The sequence below is a fragment of the Doryrhamphus excisus genome, chromosome 3 (genome assembly GCF_030265055.1).
Source record: "Doryrhamphus excisus isolate RoL2022-K1 chromosome 3, RoL_Dexc_1.0, whole genome shotgun sequence".
NCBI lineage: Eukaryota > Metazoa > Chordata > Actinopteri > Syngnathiformes > Syngnathidae > Doryrhamphus > Doryrhamphus excisus.
In genome coordinates, this window is record NC_080468.1 from 15,812,907 (window position 1) to 15,833,757 (window position 20,851).

At 44.1% G+C, this 20,851-nt stretch overlaps 3 protein-coding genes across 6 annotated transcripts in view; 1 reads left to right on the plus strand and 2 right to left on the minus strand.

The window, feature by feature from the left end:
• The window catches only part of LOC131126126 (CDP-diacylglycerol--glycerol-3-phosphate 3-phosphatidyltransferase, mitochondrial), a 31,013-nt gene that overhangs the window by 868 nt on the left and 9,294 nt on the right, over positions 1-20,851 (plus strand). The window contains exon 2 of one of the 2 annotated variants that reach the window (XM_058068334.1): positions 1,434-1,625. Coding sequence is in view for 1 of the 2 variants with exons in the window: in XM_058068333.1 (XP_057924316.1) it covers positions 20,240-20,355 (116 nt within the window). In the remaining variant the exon portion in view is untranslated. Of the gene's footprint in view, positions 1-1,433; positions 1,626-20,036; positions 20,356-20,851 lie in introns of those variants that run through there. The other variant, XM_058068333.1, reaches the window with a different exon arrangement.
• On the minus strand, positions 1,242-4,056 carry tha1 (threonine aldolase 1). Its single transcript, XM_058068340.1, has 7 exons — positions 3,619-4,056; positions 3,318-3,401; positions 3,168-3,256; positions 2,274-2,459; positions 2,062-2,199; positions 1,795-1,987; positions 1,242-1,713 (listed from the first exon to the last, which is right to left on the minus strand). Exons 1-7 carry the CDS (start codon positions 3,881-3,883, stop codon positions 1,409-1,411), a joined length of 1,260 nt encoding a protein of 419 aa, XP_057924323.1. The 5' UTR covers positions 3,884-4,056; the 3' UTR covers positions 1,242-1,408.
• On the minus strand, positions 13,122-20,844 carry socs3b (suppressor of cytokine signaling 3b). 3 transcript variants are annotated; one of them, XM_058068347.1, is made up of 4 exons: positions 20,677-20,826; positions 20,139-20,412; positions 18,137-18,449; positions 13,122-18,057 (listed from the first exon to the last, which is right to left on the minus strand). In XM_058068347.1, the coding sequence occupies exons 3-4, from the start codon at positions 18,263-18,265 to the stop codon at positions 17,542-17,544; spliced, it is 645 nt and encodes a 214-aa protein (XP_057924330.1). In that variant the 5' UTR covers positions 18,266-18,449; positions 20,139-20,412; positions 20,677-20,826; the 3' UTR covers positions 13,122-17,541. The 3 variants fall into 3 exon arrangements, with proteins under 3 accessions (XP_057924330.1, XP_057924329.1, XP_057924327.1); XM_058068346.1 differs by having other exon boundaries at positions 20,139-20,844; XM_058068344.1 differs by lacking the exons at positions 20,139-20,412; positions 20,677-20,826 and adding an exon at positions 19,009-20,122.

The window sequence follows — 20,851 nt, forward strand, 5'->3', positions numbered from 1 at the left end:
CAAGAATATATCAACAAAAAATAGCTGTTATATCATTATGTTATGGTTTGTGTGTATTGGCACAAGAATATCAGGTGTATATATACATGTATTATGATTTAAAATAAACCATTACCATAGTGTGTCAACACAGATGTAATTTCAATGTGTATGTGTAATACTCTGTAGTTGTTTAATGGCTTTTAGCAGTTTTTCTTTGGTCAAAGTATATTTTTAGATGCAGGAAAAAATGTTTATTGTACTTATACTTCGGGAAATGTCATATTCACTGTTTTGTATTATTTATTGCATTGTCTTTGTCACAAACTTTTTCAGGTCACAAAATGACATGAAAAGATCGTGTTGTATATGCAACAGGCACAAAGAAAGTATTCAATCATGTAGCGCACAACGCACACAGCTAGCAGGAAGTGCACTTGCTGGAGTGCAGAGAGACATAATGACTGACAGGAGGGTCTACACCAGGGGTGGGCAAACTACGGCCCGGGGGCCACATCCGGCCCGCCAAGTGTTTCAATATGGCCCGCCTGTTTTTTCCAAAGTATTTCATTTAAACTCAACATACAACCTGGCATCGTGGCTGGAGCCAACTTTTTGATGGTTGAGGTAGCTGCTTTATCAATTTCGTTATTTGATGTGGTCTGTTACAAAATGCTCCTGGAAAAAGGAGCACAAGCACAATAATAGTAATAATAATAATAATAATAATAATGATAATAATGTTGTCAATAATGATAATAATACTACTGTTATATTAATATTGTTGTTAATAATATTAATATAATAATGGTAGTAATATTACAAAATACTCCTGGAAAAAGGAGCACAAGCACAATAATAGTAATACAAATAATAATAATAATGTTGTTGTCAATAATGATAATAATACTACTATTATATTAATATTGTTGTTAATAATATTAATATAATAATGGTAGTAATATTATTATTATTAACAAAATAATAATAATAATAATAATAATAATATAATAACATTACTATAACTAATAATAATAATAATTCTAATAAAAATAACAATAATAATAATAATAATACATTTATAACACACTTTACATCAAATACATGATTTCAAAGTGCACATATAGCAGATTGCATGACACTTTTACATGTAAAATATGTGTAAAAATATAGGTGTAAAAATGGACTGTTACGTGTAAAATACTACATAATCCCCCCCCCCCCCCCCCCCCCCCGTCAATTTTGTTAAATTAATGCGGCCCGCGAGTCAAAAAGTTTGCCCACCCCTGGTCTACACATAATAAACATATATCAGCTTTGATTGATATATCAAGGCTAGAAAAACCCCACCAAATAGCAGGGGATTTACTGTATTTATATTACAAAAGTCTCTTGTTTTTCAATATCAGATCTTCCGCAAAATGTATGACTATCCTCTTTGGTTTTTCTTCAAGTACTGACGGGCGACAAAGTGCATTTTCTGGATGGCCAGCTGTGTATCTTCAGCCGATATCCCGAGATGCCAGACGGCTCTTACGGAATTCCCAAAATGAGGATACATGAGGACTTGTACCCCCTGTCCAAGCGAGTCCTCCTCTCCCTCCGCGACCCGGCCCATGCGGCTACAGAACTCCGAGGGACTCAAGGTAGGTTCTTGGATTTGGAAACGCAGTATGTTTGTCTCCACGGCGGCCATGTCCACAGCAAATAGAGCGGGGTCGCAGTCCTGCAAAGCTAGCGAGACGAAAACGTTATTTTTAGTAAAATTGCGATGGAAGCCAGATTGTATAGAATTAAAAAATAAATAAAAAAAACCTTCAGCAAATGTTCTTGCGTTGTTATGATCTTCTTGTAGTCTTTCAACCATCTCCAGCAAAGATAGTTTCCCTGCCGCTGCAAGTATGCCGGCCTGACGCATCCCACCACCCAGGGCTTTCCGACATCTCAGCGCCCGAGATATGAAATCTTTAGAGCCGGCTAGCATGGTTCCAACCGGTGCCCCAAGTCCCTGGTACCCAAATACAAACACTCACTAAATAATAAACACAAAATAATGAAAAAGCCACAATGTAATGGTCCCACCTTGGAGAGACACACGCTAACAGTGTGCGTGTGCCGCAGTATGGCAGACACGGGCACCCCCAGTGCCACCGCAGCGTTCATCACCCGGGCTCCGTCCATGTGAACCGCCAAAGCGTGTTCGTCAGCAACAGCGCGCACCTTTTAAGCACAACATGAAATGATTTTATATAAGAATATGGCGCCTAATGATGGAATACAGAACACACACACACCTCCTGCAGGAAGCGCAGCGGAATGACGCGTCCGCCTTGTATGTTATGCGTGTTCTCCACGCAAATGAGGCGTGAACGTGGGTAGTGCGGGTCTGGGTATCCGTGGCGGATCTTTGACACCAGCTGGTCCAAGTCAAAGGTACCGTCGGCAAGGGTGGTGGTTGTGGTGGCGTGGACGCCGGCCAACTGTATCAATGACATAATTAGCTTCCCTTCCCTTCCCTAACCCTTCCCTTCCCTTCCCTAACCCTTCCCTTCCCTAACCCTTCCCTAACCCTTCCCTAACCCTTCCCTAACCCTTTCCTTCCCTAACCCTTCCCTTCCCTAACCCTTCCCTAACCCTTCCCTTCCCTAACCCTTCCCTAAACCTTCCCTTCCCTAACCCTTCCCTAACCCTTCCCTAACCCTTCACTTCCCTAACCCTTCCCTAACCCTTTCCTTCCCTAACCCTTCCCTAACCCTTCCCTAACCCTTTCCTTCCCTAACCCTTTCCTTCCCTAACCCTTTCCTTCCCTAACCCTTCCCTTCCCTAACCCTTCCCTAACCCTTCCCTTCCCTAACCCTTTCCCTAAACCTTCCCTAACCCTTCCCTTCCCTAACCCTTCCCTTCCCTAACCCTTCCCTTCCCTAACCCTTCCCTAACCCTTCCCTAACCCTTCCCTTACCTTCCCTAACCCTTCCCTTACCTTCCCTAACCCTTCCCTTACCCTTCCCTTACCTTCCCTAACCCTTCCCTTCACCTGTCAACTGATTATGTGATGCATTCAATTGTAATCTCATGCATGTTCAAATCAAATCAATACCATTACATGGCGGTAACCTACAGACATAGTCATGTGAAAACAATTCCAACCTATCCCTTTAAGAAATATCAGTGGATGGTGTTTAACCCACCTGTGCGCTGCCTCCTTGCTCATAGATGTGGAGATGAGACAGGTCGCCCACAATCACCTCATCGCCACGCTCCCTGCAGTGCACCATCACTGTGGGGTCAGGGAGTCCAATTGATGGTCAAAACAATAGGATTAAAGTGCTTCATGGTACCTGCAATGAGGTTGCTCATGGTTCCAGAAGGGACGAACAGTGCGGCTTCCATCCCAAACATATCGCCTGCAATCTTCTGCAACTCTGAAAAATCAAGAATTTATTAAAAAAAATAATAATAATAATACACACATATATACAAGTATATACATACATACACACCTCGTCATCTCCGCATGGTGGAAAGAGGTATGATTTGTTATGTAACTAACAACCATTCGTTTGGGAGCCATTGAGCTCGGAGGTTCGAATCCGTCAATATGTTTCTAACAGACGCCAAAGTGTTCCATGATGACTCTACCGTTAACCGTCGGGTCTTCCCCCATCACATCGTCTCCGACCTCGGCCTCGGCCATGGCCTGACGCATCGCCGCTCCAGGCTTGGTCACCGTGTCGCTGCGGAGGTCCACAACCCGGACACGAGCCGCCCGGGCCGCCTCTTGGTCTCTGGACGTCCCGCTGTTGTAGTAACCCCTGGAGGAGCTTCGTAGCGACTTATTCCACGGGGCGACGAGGAAATCCCCCAAATGAAACCACTTCCGACAAGAGAGACTTCTTAGGGACATGGTTTTAGATTTCAGTTAGGAAGTGAACTTTGGATCGATACAATCGATAATCATTCACCGCGAGGGCGGTTAATGGATGACCGATGAAATGATGCACGGCTCGGTGTTTACCTCCAGGTGGCGCCACGTCAATGACATAAAATATAAAATATAAAATATAAAATATAAAATATAAAATATAAAATATAAAATATAAAATATAAAATATAAAATATAAAATATAAAATAAAATAAATAAAATAATAAATAATATGTAATATATGTTGTACTTCCTCTAAAAATGAAAATATGTTGTGTATAAAATATATAATATATAATAAATAATATATAATATGGAATATATGTTGTACTTCCTCTAAAAATGAAAATATGTTGTGTATAAAATATATAATATATAATAAATAATATATAATATGTAATATATGTTGTACTTCCTCTAAAAATGAAAATATGTTGTGTATAAAATATAAAATAAAATAATAAATAATATGTAATATATGTTGTACTTCCTCTAAAAATGAAAATATGTTGTGTATAAAATATATAATATATAATATGTAATATATGTTGTACTTCCTCTAAAAATGAAAATATGTTGTGTATAAAATATATAATATATAATATGTAATATATGTTGTACTTCCTCTAAAAATGAAAATATGTTGTGTATAAAATATAAAATATATGTTGTACTTCCTCTAAAAATGAAAATATGTTGTGTTGCATGTATGTGTATGTGTTGTTGCCAACATAGTAGAAGTTAGCTACAATTTTGTGGCGTATTGTATTGCATATTGTGCATAAACCAATAATCTATTTAACCCGAATAACTCACCGATTATCTTTAATCTATTTAACCCTAATAACTCATTGATTATCTTTCCTTTCGCTTTCACTCCTTCAATCAAAATGATCATTTGCAAAATTACATGATATATATGCAGTAGTTATACACTATTTACCCACCTGTGCAAATGCATCAGTCGTATGCGTTGACGCTGCGTTGCCATGGACGTTCTCAAATAAAAGCGACGCAGCCGGATGCCATGTGGGTCACCGCCTGTTTTTGGCATGACCTTTGCATTCGTGCACACGCCGCTTTACTGATACTATAAACTACCGCCATCAAGTCTATGATGCGTGTTGATGTATGCTTCGAGGCCCTCGCTGGAAAAGGTTATCACAGTGGGGTCTGGAACCAATGGACGGCCATAAGCAAGGGGTGACTTTGCATCACCTGGTCCACGTCGTAGGACGTTCTACTTCTTCCCTAGGAAGAGCCTCCATAGAGAAGTCTTATCCTTAACATCTGTAAGGTGACATGAGAAGAATCATTGTGCATTGGACAGATTAACAAACAATCACACACACACACACACACACACACACACACACACACACACTTCCTTCTCTTGTGTGATTGTAATCACTTGATAAGAGCGGCTGTATAGTCAACACCGCTGCCAGTAACAGTTGCTGGTTTTAATGGGCCATAACAGTCCAAGTCATTAGCGCCGCAACCGGGCCGATGCACAACAACAAGACAGGCACGTCCCGCAAACTCACACTCGTGTCTTTGTGTGCCTTTTCCGTCCCGTGCCCTGCAGGCATTCCTGGCCCACCGTGTGCGCCGTAAAGAGAGAGGTGTTTGGGAGGAAATATTGAATAAGGGAGAAATGAAGGAGAGGCAGAATTATTGACTCCTTCTGGGAAGGAGCGAGATGGCAACGCCTTTCCAATAACCATAAAGCCGCTGAGCTGAAAATAGACGAGCGAATAAAGCAACGCGTTCATCCCGCAGAAAAAGACCCCCCCACACCCTTTCTTCCAATGTAAGGAGGGACCAAAACAAAGCTGGGTTCCATCTCAACTGGAAGACTTGGTCCTTTGAGTACTAAAGTATCTCTATTCGGACGTTGCACTCCAAAATGGTGAGTGCGCAGTGTTGGACACTCAAAATGTGCACTTGAGTGCACAAGTGCTCTCCTATGAGAATTACACCCCCCCCCCCCCCCCCCCCCCCCAAGTGGGGAGCACAGCAATGGACCCTAACTACACTCGATCACCACCATCTTACAGCAGAAGGGGAGGGAACCGCTTGGGTGGTTGCAATCGACAGTTACAAAGGAGAGAACAAGTCGAAGATGCGGATTTTGAATCTTTTTTTCATTGAAACATTTTTAAAAACTTGTTTACGACCTTCTAAATATGGTCTTTCACATTATTAGAGCTCTATAGACATTAAACAACACCCCTATAGTCACCTTTACACTCCTATTACCCAACATAGTAGACATAATAAGACATGTTAGGCCGAGAAAAACAGTTTACAACCTTCTAATAAAGTTTTTAAGATTATTAGAGATCTCTATACATGGAATAACACCCCTATAGTCACCTTTACACTCCTATTACCCAACATAGTAGACATAATAAGACATATTAGGCATAGAAAAACAGTTTATAACCTTCTAAATAAGTTTTTAAGATGATTAGAGCCCTACAGACGTTAAACAACATCCCTATAGTCACCTTTACACTCTTATTACTCAACATAGTAGACATAATAAGACATGTTAGGCCGAGAAAAACAGTTTACAACCTTCTAATAAAGTTTTTAAGATTGTTAGAGCCTTCTATACATGGAATAACACCCCTATAGTGACCTTTACACTCCTATTACCCAACATCGTAGACATAATAAGACATATTAGGCAAAGGAAAACAGTTTTTACCCTCTAAATAAGTTATTAATATTATTAGAGCCCTCTACACATGGAATAACACACCTATGATCACATTTACACTCATATTACCCAACATAGTACACATAATAAGACATATTCGGCATAGAAAAACAGTTTACAATCTTCTAAAAAAGGTTTTAAAATTATTAGAGCACTATAGACATTAAATAACACCCCTATAGTTACCTTTACACTCCTATTACCCAACACAGTAGACATAATAAGACATATTAGGCATAGGAAAAGAGTTTACAACCTTCTAAATAAGTTTTTAAGATGATTAGAGCCCTCTAGACATGAAATAACACCCCTATAGTCACCTTTACACTCTTATTACCCAACATAGTATACATAATAAGACATGTTAGGCATAGAAAAACATGTTACAACCTTCTAAAAAAGGTTTTAAGATTATTAGAGCTGTATAGACATTAAATAACACCCCTATAGTTACCTTTACACTCCTATTACCCAACATAGTAGACATAATGAGACATATTGGGCATAGGAAAACCGTTTATAACCCTCTAAATAAGTTATTAAGATTATTAGAGCCCCCTAGACATGAAATAACACCCCTATAGTCACCTTTACACTCTTATTACCCAACATAGTAGACATAATAAGACATATTAGGCAAAGGAAAACAGTTTATAACCCTCTAAATAAGTTATTAAGATTATTAGAGCCCTCTATACATGGAATAACACCCCTATGATCACATTTACACTCCTATTACTCAACATAGTAGACATAATAAGACATGTTAGGCACAGAAAAACAGTTTACAACCTTCTAAAAAAGTTTTTAAGATTATTAGAGCACTATAGACATGAAATAACACCCCTATAGTTACCTTTACACTCCTATTACCCAACATAGTAGACATAATAAGACATATTAGGCATAGCAAAACAGTTTGCAACCTTCTAAATAAGTTTTTAAGATGATTAGAGCCCTCCAGACATGAAATAACACCCCTATGATCACACTTACACTTGTATTTCCCAATATTGTAGACACAAGTACAGAAGTGTACGAGATAAGTGTGTCAAGGTGTCGACATCACAGCAGAGCCGATAGCATATGTTTCACATTGTAGACCGCCCCCCCCCCCCTCCTCCGACCACGCCAATACAACTTGAACTGCAGGAGAGCGCCTCGTTCCAAAACCGCCGGCATTCATCTGCTCCTGAAAAAAAATGGCTTTTTGCTCCTCGGTTGTTTTGGAAGCAGGATTCTCCTCCTTTGTGTGTGTGTGTGTGTGTGTGTGTGTACACTTTTGCTACACGGTGCAAGTAAATGTTATCTCGGGCATCGTGAATGTGTGCTTTCATAATCCGGCCCTGTGAGGCTAAGCAGATGCCCTGGAGTGGGGGGGTCTCAACTTTTTCCAACGAGGGCCATGTAGTGAAAAATGAAAGCAACACTTTTCCTTAACAATTCCCACTTCTTTCTTGGAAAATTTCTTCTCATAATTATGATTTTATTCCCATAATATTTTGACTTTATATTATATTATTAGGGCTGCACGGTGGTTGAGTGGTTAGCGCGCAGGCCTCACAGCTAGAAGACCCGAGTTCAATCCCACCCTCGGCCATCTCTGTGTGGAGTTTGCATGTTCTCCACGCATGCGTGGGTTTTCTCCGGTTTCCTCCCACATTCCAAAAACATGCTAGGTTAATTAGCGACTCCAAATTGTCCATAGGTATGAATGTGAGTGTGAATGGTTGTTTGTCTATATGTGCCCTGTGATTGGCTGGCCACCAGTCCAGGGTGTACCCTTCTCGCCCCAAGACAGCTGGGATAGGCTCCAGCACCCCCGCGACCCTCATGAGGAAAAGCGGTAGAAAATGAATGAATGAATTATATTATTAGGGCTGAAAAGTGGTTAGCGAGGAGGCCTCACAGCTAGAAGACCCGAGTTCAATCCCACCCTCGGTCGTCTCTGTGCGGAGTTTGAATGTTCTCCCCGTGCATGCGTGGGTTTTCTCCGGGTACTCCGGTTTTTGAGGGAATAACTCATGGCAAAACATGAAGGTGGTGTCCGATACTGAGTAAACTTCAGTTTTTTGTCCAATCGGCTTCCAGCTTCTATGTGTTGCCATGCCAATGTAATCCGCCCGGCGATTTACCGCTATGCTTCTCCCCTTCCAAATTAGCATTTTTAGCAATCCCTGACATTCCCATCGTCGTCCCTGGGAGCCCGTGAGCCAAGGTTAAGCCGACCTTCGGGGTAATCTCACACCATCACGCTTCCTCACCGTCTTCTTTTGGGTCTCGTTCCTTCACCCGACCTTCACTTGACCCTTTGTGTCACCTCATGACCTTCTGTTCACTCCTCCTCCTTTACCTTTCTTTCATTCATCTTATCCGCCTCCTCCTCCCCCCTGCACGCTCTCGGGGAAGTCATGTGACTTCTCTGAAGCTGAACCCTATAAACCAGCAGCACTTGGGGGGCTCAGTATCCATGCCGCGCTGTGATTGGCTCTCCCTTTCTCGCTCCCTCTCTCTCACACACACACACACACACACACAGAGGACCCCCTGTTTTCTTCTAACGGGAACAAGTGCGGCCCCTCGCATTAATGCACAAGAACACAGGAAGGGGAGGGGTCATCAGTGTGCGAGGATAGCACATTTTTGCCGTAAATAACTGGCTCCTGACTGGGAATTGCTATTTGCTTCAATCCGGAAGCTCGACGTTGCGGCGTTCCCAGCCCAGCCCCCATTTTCAGTCTCGGTCAAAGTTCAACTGGAATGATTGATTGGTCCGTGTTTGGGAAAAAACAAAGCCAACGCAAATCGTACAACACAGACACATCCCGAATCTGGGAGAAGGGCTTCCCTACTGAAACTCCTGTCCGGATAAGCGGAGGAGAACGGAATGGAATGAATGCCAATAAAGAAAAACGGGCCGCATTTTGGAGACCGTTGTCTTACTTTATCTTCTATCAACTACCAAGTGGCCTGCACAAGTATCGGCGGGCGTCCGAGTGCCGTTCCGATTTGTACATTTAACCTTTGACCTCTACCAATCTTATCAAAGTATCCACTGATAGCAGTACCAAACTACGATACACACAATGAATGCATGAGCATGTCACGTGTGGGAACTAGATACTAGAGGTATTATATGTACTATATGTAGTATATAGAAAGGTAGAAGTGGCTTGGGTGCATGGTCAATACTTTATGAATCCTGCAGGGGGCGCTCCTCCAACAATAAGGAATGAATGGGAAGCTGGCAATACAAAACAAGCAAATACTATACACCCGTTTAAACATTATTATTATTATTATATTATATTATGTATTTAAATAATTTTTTTTTATATTTTAAAATGTATTAAATATTTATTTAATTAATTCATTTGGCAATACAAAACAAGCAAACACTATACACCCGTTTAATCATTAATATTATCATTATTATTTAATATATTTAATTACATTTGTATTCACATTTTAATATTTATTAAATATTTATTTAATTAATTAATTTGGCGATACAAAACAAGCAAACACGATACACCCCTTTAAACATTATTAATATTATTATCATTATTATTTAATATATTTAATTAAATTTTTATTAATATTTTAATATTTATTAAATATTTATTTAATTAATTTGGCAATACAAAACAAGCAAACACTATACACCCTTTAAACATTATTATTATTATTATCATTATTTAATATATTTAATTACATTTGTATTCATATTTTAATATTTATTAAATTTTTATTTAATTAATTAATTTGGCAATACAAAACAAGCAAACACTATATACCCTTTAAACATTATTATTATTATTATCATTATTTAATATATTTAATTACATTTGTATTCATATTTTAATATTTATTAAATTTTTATTTAATTAATTAATTTGGCAATACAAAACAAGCAAACACTATATACCCCTTTAAACATTATTATTATTTAATATTTAATCAATTTGTATTAAATTGTTATTAATATTTTAATATTTATTAAATATTCATTTTTAATTTATTTATTTATTTAATAATAATTATTATTATTATATTGTTATTTAATATTTAATCAAATTTGTATTGAATTGTTATTAATATTGTAATATTTAATACATTTTTATTTAATTTATTCATTTAATAATAATAATCATTATTATTATGATTATTATTTGATGTGTTTTTGTTGGTAGAGAGAAAGAGAGTAAATAATAAAAAGAAGCGTTGCGGCGAATGCGGTGACCACAGCGAGCTGTGGGTCAACGCTTGGAGGCCTCGGCGGTCACGTGCATTCAACAATATGTGCACGCTCGCCATATGTTTTTTATTGATCCACATCCCTATTATACCCCCCCATCCAACCCACGCCCCACCCCCCGGCCCCCTTCTGTGTTGCCTCACCACTTTCTCCCTGCACACACTGATGCCGGTGAAGGAATGATGGAATGCTGGAGGGTAAATCTCTGGTTTCCTGGAAGCGGCTCCGGCTTTATCAGAAGCGGCTGTGACAATACTGGTGCTGATGGGCCAAGCAAACGTCTTTCCTATAAGCGCTGATCGGCCAACAAAAAAGCCTTCCTGGAAGAAACAATCAGCAAAGCCTCTTCCTGGAAGGGCGCCGTTTGGGCCGCTGGTTGCAGGGCGCGCTCCTAATAACCCCATCTGCATGATCTGTTCCCTTTCTTTAAACGCTACGCTCGCATTCAAACCGGAATGTAACGTAGGACACGAGTCGCTCCGACGCGCTTGACCTCGATACGAAATATAATAGTGGTAGAAACCACTCGTCCCAGGGTCAAAGTGTACGAGCTAGCCCATTTAGCAACATTGGAACATGATTACCTGCTATACAAAACTTTTGTCCTCACAGCTAGGAGACCCAAGTTCGATTCCACCTTCGGCTATCTCTGTGTGGGGTTAGCATGTTCTCCCCGTGCATGCGTGGGTTTTCTCCGGGTACTCCAGTTTCCTCCCACATTCCAAAAACATGCTAGGTTAATTAGCGACTCCAAATTGTCCATAATTATGAATGTGAGTGTGAATGGTTGTTTGTCTATATGTGCCCTGTGATTGGCTGGCCACCAGTCCAGGGTGTACCTGGTAATAACTCATGGCAAAACAGGAAGGTGGTGCCAGTGTCTAGTGATGTATGATACCACTGACATCGTGTATGATCCGATACTGAGTAAACGTCAGGCTGCATGGTGGTTAGTAAGCAGGCCTCACAGCTAGAAGACCCGTGTTCGATTCCACCCTCGACTATCTCTGTGTGGAGTTTGCATGTTCTCCCCGTGGGTACTCCGGTTTCCTCCCACATTCTGCACCTGATACATGTTTGTATCAGGTGCACTGTTTGGGTGTTAAGCTGCTATGTGATGAATTTAGTGCTGTTGGTAGTGACGACATCATAACTGTCACTGTACACTGGTATATTTGCATATTTGCACAGTTAGGAGACCCGAGTTCAATTCCATCCTCAGCTATCTCTGTGTGGAGTTAGCATGTTCTCCCCGTGCATGCGTGGGTTTTCTCCGGGTACTCCGATTTCCTCCCACATTCCAAAAACATGCTAGGTTAATTAGCAACTCCAAATTGTCCATAGGTATGAATGTGAGTGTGAATGGTTGTTTGTCTATATGTGCCCTGTGATTGGCTGGCCACCAGTCCAGGGTGTACGCCCCAAGACAGCTGGGATAGGCTCCAGTACCCTCCACGAGGATAAGCGTTAGAAAATGAATGAATGAATGAACAAGAGATTTGTATTATTAACAGGGGGGAAAAAAACGATTGTTGGGGTGTGTAGTGTTTGGCCCGTCACGATGTTGACAACTGTCAAGCCGCCTTCGAACCCCCCGAAAATAAAAATGAATCATGCTGGAAAGACTTTCTAGTTGGGCGTGTAAAGAGGAAGAGGACGAAGGACGTGGGCAGAATATTCCAGCTGACTTATGGGGAACCTGAGTCACAGCGAACCGAGCCTGGACGCTTAGGACACCGTGTGCGTCACGCTGCACTCCACTGCACCAACGCTGCTCTTTTACACAAAACACACACACTGTATGTATCATTCATCGGAAAATGTCACATGGCCAACTTTTCATCACTAGACGTCGCTTCGCTTCTCATGATGAAGCTAGCTTGCTACGTAGGCTAAAAAAATGTTTTGGGTAGAAAACTCATTTTCTACCGCATATCATCACGAGGGTCGCGGTGGTGCTGGAGCCGATCCCAGCTGTCTTGGGGCGAGAGGCGGGGTACACCCTGGACTGGTGGCCAGCCAATCACAGGGCACATATAGACAAACAACCATTCACACTCACATTCATACCTATGGACAATTTGGAGTCGCTAATTAACCTAGCATGTTTTTGGAATGTGGGAGGAAACCGGAGTACCCGGAGAAAACCCACGCATGCACGGGGAGAACATGCAAACGCCACACAGAGACAGCCGAGGGTGGAATTGAACCCGGGTCTCCTAGCTGTGCAAATATACCAGTGTACAGTGACAGTTATGATGCACTAAATTCATCACATAGCAACTTAACACCCATAAGGTGCACCTGATACAAACATGTATCAGGTACACCCTGGACTGGTGGCCAGCCAATCACAGGGCACATATAGACAAACAACCATTCACACTCACATTCATACCTATGGACAATTTGGAGTCGCTAATTAACCTAGCATGTTTTTGGAATGTGGGAGGAAACCGGAGTACCCATGGGGAGAACATGCAAACTCCACACAGAGATAGTCGAGGGTGGAATCGAACACGGGTCTTCTAGGTGTGAGGCCTGCTTACTAACCGCCATGCAGCCTGACGTTTACTCAGTTTACTCGGATCATACACGATGTCAGTGGTATCATACATCACTAGACACCACCTTCCTGTTTTGCCATGAGTTATTTCCTCAATTCTATTGAATGGTGTTTCTTACCTAAAATGCTGCTACTTGAAATATGCTGTGGCTCCATTTCGGGTTATTGAGATGACAAACATCACGTAAAACCAGAATTATAAAACCGGCTTCCTGGAACGGATTTGTTGGATTTACATTATTTCTTATGGGAAACTTTGATTCATATCGCATCTGTTTCGGTTCGAGTCTGACCGTCTGGAAGGAATTAGCGGCGCTAACCAAGTAAATGCAACTGATGCATTCCAGAAAGTCACAAATGCTAACACATAACATGTTTTTATAGTTTTATATAGTGTCGGGTTTCATCGACCGCTCATGACTTAAGCTAGCAGACTAGCGGACTCCCGGTTCTGGGTTGCCGTTTTGCTTACTAGCATGTAAGACGCTCACAAGGAATGGATATTTTGTGATAAATAAATTTTAAAAAAGGGCGGCACGGAGGTCTAGTGGTTAGCGCGCAGACCTCACAGCTAGGAGACCAGGGTTCAATTCCACCTTTGAACCTTTGGAGTTTGCATGTTCTCCCCGTGCATGCGTGGGTTTTCTCCGGGTACTCCGGGTTTCCTCCCACATTCCAAAAAACATGCTAGGTTAATTAGCGACTCCCAAATTGTCCATAGGTATAAATGTGAGTGTGAATGGTTGTTTGTCTATATGTGCCCTGTGATTGGCTGGCCACCAGTCCAAGGTGTACCCCGCCTCTCGCCCAAAGACAGCTGGGATAGGCTCCAGCACCCCCCGCGACCCTCGTGAGGAAAAAGCGGTAGAAAATGAATGAAAAACAAAAAAATTAGGACATATTGTAAAACGTACATCATGGATGTTAACCAAAAAAAAACACACTAACCAAGGGCGACCGTGCTGAAAGTTGCCTGTAGAGAGGAGTTAAATTACAGCCTGGTAATGATAACATAGTGACCTGTAAGTCATGTGCAAATTGTTGTGTGCGGAGACGGCTACATTTGCTGATCTTCTTTTAGCCTGCTTGCATATTCAAGCAAAGACATCTGCGGTATGTGGATGGGTGCTTGTCTAATTTGTTAGCGCTAATGTCAGAATTCAGGCCATTTATGTGTGTGTGTGAGTGAGAAGCAGTGCCATGATTATTAATGGTAATGGTTATAGTAATGGATTAATTTGACTTGATTAATCGGGCTGTTGTGTGCCAGTAAGGACTACAATGACGTCATTTCTCCAAAGTCTTTGTGCGCTTTTGAAGAAATGCTTCTCTCGGCACTTGAAGTCCCTCATCTCGCTGTCACACACACAACACACACACACACACACACACACACACTTGCTCTTTACACACTAACACCAGGCAAGCCGTAAAAACTCAACTCAATTAAAGTGCCTCTTTCCTGGAAGCCAGTCACACACACACACACACACACACACACACACACACACACACACACACACACACTAGGTATGCAGGGAATGGGAACCGTGTGTGTGTGTGTGTGTGACTTTTTAAAGCGTTTTACCTTCACAAACCCCGCACCCTTCTATATACGACACCTCGGATCATAAATCTCTAGCGCGTGGATCCTTTCACCTATTTGACCTCCCCACGCCCACACATATATACGTCCACACACACACACACACACACACACACACACACACACACACACACACACACACACAGTCCCTGAGCCCCTAGGGCAGGATGTATAAAACCCGGCTGCATTCCTTTCCAGTTAGGTCCAGCCCAAAGTGAGCCTTGTGCACAGTAAGGCCTGTGTCCAAGTGTGGAACTGCTCTTCTGGTAATCCCTTTGTTACCCCCCCCCCCTCACCACCACCCAAACCCCACCCCCGCCAATCCCTTTCCTCTCATATAGGTCCCGCTGTATGGAATGCACCATAGCAGCCCGGGAGAAAAAAACAATCGCTGACAGTAATTGTAACCCTCATGAACCGGCGAGGAAATCCCACAAACAATGCCGTTAGCGACATGCTACGCTAACTGACTTACAGCGTTAAGGAAAACACGGGGCAAACAAAGGCATTGGCTTTTGTAAAAATAGTGCTCTTTAATATAAATTATTGAAATATTTTAGAAATATAAATATGTGCAACGTTGATTTCTTTTTTTTTTCTCCTCCATTTATTCTTGTCTTTTTTTTTTGTTTGTTTTTTTGTTGTTTTTTTTTACAGCTTGTGTCGCGCCAGACTAGTGGCCTGCCTCCTGCAGTGAGTAGAAAGAGTCTTTATAAAAGACAAAAAAAAAGGATTCACATACAAACAAAGACACGTCAGTCAGGTCCACGTCGTGTTCCGTGATTTTAGTGTTTTGCTTCGGAGGGAGGGGGGGAGAAAAAAGGTGAGAAGGCCTCCGGGCTCCAATATGGATCACAGGTTGGCGCTGTTAGAGGTTCCCGTCCAATCCCGCTGTTGCTTTGTACATACACACACACAAACATAAACAAAGTCCCTTTTTTTTCTTGTTTGGGAAGACGTTCTGTCAAGAGGTACGGCTGGAAGGAAGGGAATATAACACACAGTTTGCTTTTTTCCTCTTCTGTCATTATAGGATTTCTTTCCGGGGGCGGGGCGTCGGGGGGCTTGGGTGCACATCCTCCAATCCACCTGTGTCGTCTGTCTTCTTTGAGCTTACTGATGAACTGATTTGAAATGCGAGCATTAACACTGAAGGTGGGGTTTTTCCTTTTTTTGCGGTAAAATGAATGAATGAATGAATGAAGCGCACGAGTGCCGCCACACCGATTCATGTACTCGCCGCCTCTTAGTATTCCATCCGGCGTCTCAGCTCCGAACGCGGTGTATTATAATAAACAATGAATGAATGAATGAATGATTAACACGAGAATGAGCGCGTCGTGGGGCAATGAACCTCGCAGGACGGCACTCGTGCACCCATGTGCATATGTATGTATAGAGTTTATACATCTGTCATTATAGGATTTCTTTCCGGGGGGGGCGGCATCGGGGGGGCGTGGGTGCACATCCTCCAATCCAAATGAATGAATGAATGAATGAATGAAACGTACGAGTGCCGCCACGCCGATTCACGTACTCGCCGCCTCTTAGTATTTCATCCGGTCTCTCGGCTCCAAACGCGGCGTATTAATGAACAACCAATCAATGAATGAATGATTAACACGAGAACGAGCACGTCGTGGGGCGATGAACCTCGCAGGGCGGCACTCGTGCGCCCATGTGCAATGAAATGAATGTATCTTCTTATCGGGGGGTGAAAGCTACATATGTTTTAATTTCACCGCATTTGAGATGAGAACTCGAAAAAATTAGAAAAATTGAGAGGTGCCAGGGGGAGCGGGGGCGGGGGTGGGGGGCATTTTGAAACAGTTTGTGCATGAAAGATGCCAAAAGGAATCCAATGTTGTCAGTATCCACATCTTAGCTAGATGATGTAGTGTCATATCGAATACTGGAATATGTCGTTAATAATCGCAGACGTTGGAGACCCCCCCCCGCCCCCTCGTTTTGAGACGCCATTTTGGCTCCGGTGCACGCCTGACCATCATTTCCTTGAAGCGCCGCGGGTATGACGCCGCCCCCTTGCAGCGGCCACCACGCCCACCTTTAATGTCCTTTTTCCTAATCCCGTTTCCCGCTCTTCTGGCCACCCCCCCGCCGCCCCATTATGATCATCCCCTGCATGGAGCATTGTTGCACTGTTTGTTTTGGTCCCGTGTGAAGGTAGAGAGCAGCCAGGGGAGGGGGGCCGGGGGGGGGGGGGGGGGGGGGGGGGCAAAGACACCTTTGGTCATCTCTAAGGGCGTCGCTTCATCTTCTACGAGGCTCTGCTCTGCGTCCGAGTCAGTCGTAGGGAGAGTTGACACTTGACCCGTGGCTTCAGGTCACTCGAACCCCCCCCGCGCGCACCCAAAAAAAAAACAAAAAAACACTGACCTCACAACGGCGTCTCAGGTCAAGTCTGGGTCTCCCGCTGAGAACTGGTCCATAGTGTCGGCGTCCTGGGACGCTTCCTGTCAGTCATATGGGGGCGTCGTACTCCTCCAGGAAGTCTCTGAGCGTGTGCGGCAGCTGCTGAACCTGCTGCGACCCCCCCAGGCCTTGATTGTTCAGGGTCCTCCTGCACATGTGCTGCAGGGAAGACAGAGAGTTGAGGAGGGGTCGCCGCATCTCCAGGGGGATCCGCTCCCCGCCGGTGTGGATCAGGTAGACGCCGCGGCCTTTCAGTTCGCCGCCGTCGGGCCCCTTCCCCATGTAGTGCGCAATGAGTTTGAGGACGCAGTCGAACTGGGGGGGGCGCTGGGTGCACTGGGAGTCGGGCTGCAGGAAGAAACCGCCGGCCTCGCTGTGGATGCGCAGGTTCTTGGTCCCGCGGCTCGTCTGGACGGAGAGCGTGAAGAAGTGGTGGTGGTCGGAGGAGTCCCGGATGAGAAAAGTCCCGGGGGGCTCCGAGCGGAGCAAGGAGCTGGCCTCCCGCCCCCCTACGGCGCCCCAGTAGAAGCCACTCTCCTGGAGCTTACCCAACGCACGCATCACCTGAAACGGGTGGACGCTTTTTTAATTTTTTAGATGTTTTCAGTCAAAACTTTGAAAAAAAAAAAAAAACGAGACTGACCTGCTGGTAGTGAGCGTGCGAGCTGAAGGGCTTGAAGTGATGCGGGGTGACGTCGGACTGCTGAACCCTGCCCTCCGAGGGGGTCGCGCCGCTCATGGCACGGAGCTCCCGTCCGCGTGGGGCCACCATGGCGCCGCCGCCAGGAGGCGGGGGGTGGCCCGAAGCGGACGCTCCAAGGTGGACCGGCGGGAAGGTGCAGGACGCCGACGGGGAGCAAGGGGACGGCGGCGGGGTCACACACCGGGACCAGGCCCCGGGGGCAGGGGAGTCCGATGCATCCAGAGAGGGGCTGGGAGAGAGCACCTAGACACGGCTGCACGGGAGGAGAGGTTACTGTAGACGGACGAACCATTCATGTGAACAGATCGCTGGACGGCGTCAATGGGGGCTCGTTTTACACTCGAACGCCACTTGTGGCTACGGTGACAAATGCATGAATGGGGGGGGGGGGGGGCAGCTAGCGTGGCTTCAATGAGACATGGCAATGCAATGCAATGCAATGCAATGTGCAGACCAGACGGCAACCGGATCCTGATTGCTTTCAATTGCCTTCGATCGTTTCTGCGCCGCAACAGGGGGGTGAGGTGGGGGGGTTGAGAAATAGGGTGACACGGAGAACTCATCCTCTATCCACCTCCGCTACTGGCCACAGTGGCCCCTTTCTCCGGTTACACTTGGAGAGGGGGGCCCCGTGTCGAGCCTCGAGGAGGAGGAGGAGGAAGGGGGGGAGTAGGATTTTGCCGGCTAGCAAAAACAACCCCAAAGCGAGCTAGCCGTTAAAAAGAAGAAAAAAAAGTGCACGTTAAGCTAAGCCTTCAAACAATACGACGACATTTAAAGCGGTCTACTTGACGCACGAGCCGTCAACTTACCTTGCGGATTGACACAGCCCCGCGCCGCTGCTCGCCGCGGAAAGAGACGCTCGGCAAACTACCCGAGAGTAGTGCTAAATGGAGGATTATTAGCTCAGGCATTAAAATCCCCCCGGCGAAGTATTCTCCACCAAAAAAAAAAGTCTGTGAGGTCGCCTTCCTGGCCGAGGGAGTTCGGCGGCGGTGCCGTCTGCCGGAGGAGGTAGCCGGACCGTGTGTGTATGTGTGTGTGTGGTGGAAGGTTACCGGAGGTTGTTTCCAGTGAGTAAAGCCGATCGTAAGGCCCCGCCCCCTTCAGTCCTTCCAGTAAACACGCACAGGGGCCGCGCGCGCGCGCGCACGGGCACGTGGGCTCGGGCAGATTGCCAATAAATACTCACGTGACCACTGCAGACCTACTTCCTGGTAATGCTTACACACACACGTCAAAAGGTTTGACACATTTTTTACACATTTTCCCCCCACTTTAACTTGAATATATCATCACATTGTGGTTTTCGTGTGAAAATAAGCACACCTTTATTGACTAAATCTTCTGTATCGAGTAGCGGAAAGTAATTGTGTTACACTTTTCATAGTGTGCTTTAATCACATTCAAATTGCTAGGTAGCAGCTTATTTACAACATGCTTAACAAGGTCATATTATAAGAACATCCTGCTTGCGCAATTCTGAAAAGCAGGCGGAAGAAGCAGAGCTTATTTTTAGGTGTATGTATTTTTTATGTTTATATATTTTGTTTGTTCTGAATCTTTGCATTCTGAATTAATTAGCGTGTCTAATAAGTAATATTCTACATACATTTTACATTTCTACATACATTTCTTACACTTTTTCAAATTGTGGATTGCAAAGTACACAAAGTACACGCAAACATTCCCACTATCAATTGTTTCATCTGGTCGGTGTTAATGTGCATTTATTATCAAATGCACAGGGAGCATCACTGTACAAAGACCACAAGTTGTATGTGTGGGTGTTACACACCTCCTAAGGTGTATTTGTGTGGCATTTGAGTAATATTTGTATGACATTTGCTTAACGTGCACGTCTGCGGGTACGGCGACGGGTAGATCCTGGAGAAGTTAAACTAGTTCCAGTTGAATTACAATTAGAAGAAGTTATACTCACTGCAAGACAGCAGGCAGGACTCTCTCTCGTCGATTCCCACCTCAGCCGCTGTTCTCCTCCTCGAGTCAATAAAGTTTTTTCAAACGGACTCCACTGCAGCAATGGCGGCCCCCATGTCGTGGAGGAGGCTGGTGTACTTCGTGTACTCGCCGGCCCTGGCCGGGGTTTTCACGCGAATATCCGACCGGCTCTTCCGTGCGCGGGACAAAGGAGGCGGGTAAGTGACGCGGTTCGAATAAGACAACGAACAGACGACGGAATCGAACGTGTCAGCCTGTAAGATAGGCATCCCGTTGACAGTGTCAGTAGCCTCCGAATGATAGCACGTTTGCTAATTTTTTTTAACAAATAACGGCTTTACCGCCAAGCTCGGTGGGGCAGACTGCTCGAATTTTAGCTTAAAATGTCCACAGAGGTGAAAACGTTAACGTTAAGATAATGTATTCCCATAAATGAAGCGCGTTACTACGTCACTGCGGAAGTTTGTTATGAAAGAACACAAGTCGTCATTTCAGATACACCGGAGCAGCAGTTTTACCTTACACGACGTTAGAACGCCAGACTGTAGGACATGTTTAACGATGGGGCTCGTTCATTTTCGCCTGTCCTCGATAATCATCGGTGTACATGCGCAGCTCTGATTGGTTGTAAGGTTCTGAGATGGGATTGGATGTTTCACCGTTAGTCCCGCCCAGTTAGATAGCTACCTTTTT